Below are 5,245 nucleotides of genomic sequence, written 5' to 3'. Positions count from 1 at the left end.
ATTAGTTCCTACCGCAGTACATCAAGTTTAAAGTATCATTTACGAGCCAAATACTCGGCTGCTGATGCTAGCTAGAAGAAGCCTGCAGCGACCTATGTCGACAAACTCTGCGTGTGGACCTCTGAGGCCCAGCGACGATTGAAAAACATTTTGCAGATCGTTTTCCCTTTAATTTTAAAAATCTGACACCTATCATCTACTATATCGGTTATTATGTTTACATATTTGTAAGTGTGGCGAAATGTTAACGGCCTAGGCGAGGTGCTTCTCCTTGGAACTTCAGTTACTTGTACATCGGATCGGCAGTTAATCGCACTACAGCACTTTTGGAGTGGCTGATGTGTAGGTCTATGGGGCACGTGTTGTAGAGTCAGTTGTTAAGAAGTGTAGCTGTTATGTCTTGGAATATGGTCGAATAAAACAGGACTACTGAGATCAAAGGAAATCTTTTTAAAAGTGCCAAAAGCCATTGAGCGGTAAGACATTAATCTAAAATATTACGCTTCGAGAACGTTGATTTTAACATGGTTTTGTAATGTTACAGCACGTGATTTCTTTTCAATCAAAGGGCTACAAGAACAGACATCCACAAATCGCGCCACCCTAGCGCTGCCAGCATTGGTTAGCTGGTGAGCTCGTGACTCTTGAAAACAATGCCTTAGAAAGTTTAGATAACTGCGCACTCATATTCAACTCCTGGTTTCTGCGCACAGTTCTGTTGAGAATCTGAAACAGCACTGAACAAGAAAGCGTGTTTCTTCCCACGGCATGTATGCTAAACTGCTTCTTGTCAACTTCGACGGCGTTCACAAGCTCAAAAATGGAGGCCTAAACGGGTAGCTCATGCTCTGCCCGTGTAGAACGAGCGCAGCGCATGCACATCCACCTCAATGGCGCGTGATTCCCAAAGCAGCAGGATAGAGGCGGGAGTCCTACATCCTGAGGTTTTTAGCACCCCTGCATACACTCGTGCGGTAGAAAAACTACCACAAAAGTGTATCTTAAACTATGCGTATTAACATGTGTTAACTTACCTTTATCAACCCACAGTGAATAGAACTGCAAACTTGTCGTTTATAGTCTTAGTATTGTTGCCTATGTATAGTCGCCTCTCCGAAAGAACTCTTCACACCGTCCTTCGTATCAGCTGTAGGAGCAACATATCCGTGCCTCTTACAAGCGTGACGTAGCGCTCTCCATGGCGGCATTCAAGTGAGAAACTACCACGCAAGCTCCCTCCAGAGGTGGGTTTCACATACTTTCTGAACGCAGCAGTAACTAATCGCACTTCTCTAGTACGTACACAAGCTGAAGACAAACCACCGACAACACTCCAGTACTCCATTTATTAACTAACACTGACAAGGCTACTTTGACAGACTCGAGCAATGAATGGATGTCGAACTGTTGGATACGTTTAATAAAAAATACTGTCAATCCATGTCGGTATATAAAGAGTCATGCGTGACACAGTGACAACATATCTATCTATCTATCTATCTTAAAAGATGTAATCATGTGACAGAGAAAATAAGTGCACAATTCACGTAACGTTTTTCTGTCTTAAAGTATTACAGGGTCTTCTAATACGCACCATAAAAATATTAACTCAGAAAACGTGTGACAATGCGTATTTCGTCTCTAAAATGCTTTTTACGGCGAAACAATCTTTTTTAACTTTAAGTTTTGTTAAACAATCGACGCGTGTCTGTAATTATTTCATAGCACTCGGTGTAAGCAAATTTCATGTTTCTCTTGATGGGGGTCGATGGGGTTATGGTCGTCTGCCAGATGAGAAAAGGTGGTACAAACATCCAGACCCAGCTACCTACACGAGCTACAGTTGCAGGAAAACTATACAAATTGTTGAGTGCTGTTGCACTGTTTTGTTCACTCTAGGAATATAAGGTGATGTTGTGTTTCGTAATTAGAACGGATTGATTAACATTTCGAAAATGAGACTGGAAAATGAATATGGTCAATTACCACATTGTGAATCCAGCAGCATTAACACACAAACGTGATAATTGCCGGGCATTTCAATGGTCTTTAAAAGCTGTTTACTGTGCTAAATTGTATCAACTTGTTTAAGATGCGTTTCAAAATGGCGGAACATACTCTTCGCGCTCCCAAACTCATCGGCACGCTCTTTGTTTAAGCTTTGTTTTACCATTTCTTGATACTGTTGCAATATTGTAAAAAGAATGTACATGCGTTTCCAAATACTCCGAAAACACGGCAGAGCGACCTTGCAGGGTACAGAATAGCTTTTGAAATAGCGTGTTTGCCTTTTGGGCGTCTTTCATCTGTTATCTTTCGCTGCATTTTGGTGCTTAAAACGAATACCAACGCTTTGTAGTATAAGCAGAGTTTCCTTTTTCATCATGTGTTTATGTTATTTGCACCAAAGCCAAATCCATCAATTAGAAGAAATTAACTAACTAACCTCTGTATGTACCATAAGCTGTTGAAACAGACTAAACATCCTGAATTGCTATAATGTGGAAATCCAGATACATAGCTCAATCATGTATAGACTACATTAAAATCTCCATTGAGAAGACTTTTCCCGGAAAGAAAGGGTGATGCAACCTGTTGAAATTCAGTCTCTGACAACTGAGCCCTTATAAGCTTACACAAGTCAAGTAAAACTATCAAAAACCGATGGGCCTAACAAAGTTAGCACAGCATGTACAGCTAAAATACATTAGCTTCATTTGTTCTGGAGACAGAAACCAGGAAAGATGGCAAGTTAAACCCATTTTACAGTGCGTTCTTGAGCTTAAATTGTCTGTATTATCTCAAAGAACTAGATTTAGATGTACAATCTGCATGGAAAAACAAATCAGAGGCAATGAGTGTGGTGGGTTTCAAATTTTGAGCATGGGCTAAATACTAGGAGCCTGTATGACAATTTATAGACCTACATAATTCAGCTGGGTCTGAATGAAATGTAAAAGCATATAGCTTTGATGTTTAATAAAGTTTAATGATTTATTCATTTGAGGTGTATATGTAGAATCACATGCTTTGAGACATGCTCTTAGTTTATGAAAAACGTGCCCACTATATGTAAAAATCCCAGGCATAAGTGTCAGAGAATGCTACATGGTGATATACCATTCAGATGGATCCCAATTGTTTCGAAAGCAATTACACTTAAATATAAAAAGCAAAACATAAACAATACTGCACATTAGAATGTCATTTTGAAGAGCAGTAGTCTTAAACTGAAGCAAAATCTTCCTTATTAGACAAGTCACCTGTTTTGAGTGACACCTGTAGAGCACTCACAGTTCCGTTAACAGAATGGTGCCTCAGATTTGTTCCACTGATATTGCAGAGATACCAGGCCTTAAGTTAGCACAAGACTCTTATTTACTGTCACTCAAATACTCATCAGTGAATGAAGGATGTTGTCTTCTACGGAAAGTGACACCAAGTTCCTGCTTTTTACAAATTATGGGGCTGGCAAAGCTCTAAGGCATCAATTAAAAGACTCCCAACCCTCCAGGTTCTGGAACTGTTCCTCAGGCTCCAATTAAACAGTGAGCAGCCACTTCAGGTTAACTGACATCAGAGATATTCCGACCCACTGAGGCAGAAATCTGAGGAGGAAAGGAGATAAAAGAAGTGATCACATTGCAGCACCATCAAACATAACCAATTAGCGATGAACATCAAACCAATGGAAGAGGTTATCATTTCACTTGTGGCATTGAGGATTCTCATCTCTATCATTGGTATTTTTGGGAACCTCTTCTTGATCCTGGCCATCTTCCAAGTGAAGCAGCTAAAGACGTATGAAATTTTCCTAATTGGTCTGACTGCCTCAAACCTGGAGGAGATTGTGGTTGTTGACATCTATGACATTTACATGAGGTACAAGAGCAGTGTCAGTATTTGGTTATGTCAGACCCTTAAATTCTGGACCATCATAGGACAAGTGGGCAGTATCCTCTTTACACTTGTCATAAGTATTTACCGCTATCAGAAGCTCAGAGACACTGACACACGGCTTAATCTACCAATACATATGGACAAGATTCGAGTTGCCATGGGGCTGTGTGTGTTTTGTGGGTTTCTGGCTGCACTCTTTGCTGTGCCTACTTATGTCCTCAAATTGGACGGCCACTTGGAAAACTCCACCACTAGAAGATGCCCTCCGGATTTCTTCCTGTGTTCAAAGACAAACTGTCCCACTGTCAACCGTGTCTACAAATTCCTCTTCATCGTTATCTGTAACCTGCTGCCTCTGATCATTGTCACTGGGACTAGTATGCTCATTTTAAAAGTGCTGATTGTTCAGCAAAGGGTGATTGCAGTTCTGCAGGGCAGAGGGTCCGTGATCACAAATCGCCAACGCCCCAGGAACAAAGGGTTGCATCGTAGCACTGTGGCAGTTCTTGTAGCCATGGCGGTTTTCCAGGTAGACTGGATCCTGTACCTTGTGTTACATCTTGCCTTTGAGCCAAACAGCTTCTCCGCCTGGTCTGAGGTAGAGTTTTTCATTACAACATCTTACACTGCCATCAGCCCATACATATATGGTATTGGGAGTAACCTGTTCTCCTTGAAGCATTTCATGAATTAAAAGCAGCTGTTTTTACTGTTGCTTTTGACATAAAGGTAAGCATGAGACTGAACATGGAAACACATGGTATTCAACTAAAATTGTCACTAAAAATAGCACTCACAGAAACTCATCACTTATTAAGGTTTTGTTCAAATTTCAGATATGCAGAGAATCATATAGTCAGATTGAGTTTTTAAATAAGTGACTATCACTCACTCACTAACACATCTTAAAGTGTAAGTTCTAAATATTTCAAACGAATATACGTATATTCTTTTCTTTCGGAATTTGATTGTCACAGTTACTATGTTTATTTCATTGTTCATATTACAAAACTGATTGTGTTTATATTTGAATTGTATATCTATGACATCTTTGTCACAGCAAATGTGACATGAAATGTGAAAATGTCATGTTTGCAAAGAACATAATGGTATACTAGGAAGACTATTAAGCATTGTGGAGAGAAATCTAAAAGAATGGCAATAAAATTTATCTGAATGAATTTATATGAGAATGCTTTCTCTCCTCATTCTCTTTGTGCATTCATCTGCTCAGGCTGATCACATCATGTTATACATTTGGAACAACATAAGCATATATTGAGTCAACAACCCCTCACCCCTTGTGTTTTGTTATGCATTTAAATTTTATTATCATTAAAGGGAG

At 39.8% G+C, this 5,245-nt stretch overlaps 1 protein-coding gene across 1 annotated transcript; it reads left to right on the top strand.

Annotated features, from left to right (window-relative positions):
• The first annotated feature begins 3,673 nt into the window (after positions 1-3,673).
• Positions 3,674-4,594, top strand: ora6 (olfactory receptor class A related 6). The gene has a single exon (XM_030772143.1). The coding sequence runs from the start codon at positions 3,674-3,676 to the stop codon at positions 4,592-4,594; it is 921 nt and encodes a 306-aa protein (XP_030628003.1).
• The last annotated feature ends 651 nt before the right edge of the window (positions 4,595-5,245 follow it).

Source organism: Chanos chanos, chromosome 4 (genome assembly GCF_902362185.1).
Source record: "Chanos chanos chromosome 4, fChaCha1.1, whole genome shotgun sequence".
NCBI lineage: Eukaryota > Metazoa > Chordata > Actinopteri > Gonorynchiformes > Chanidae > Chanos > Chanos chanos.
Note: the sequence above shows the minus strand (reverse complement) of the source record. Positions and strands in the feature narration are given on the sequence as shown.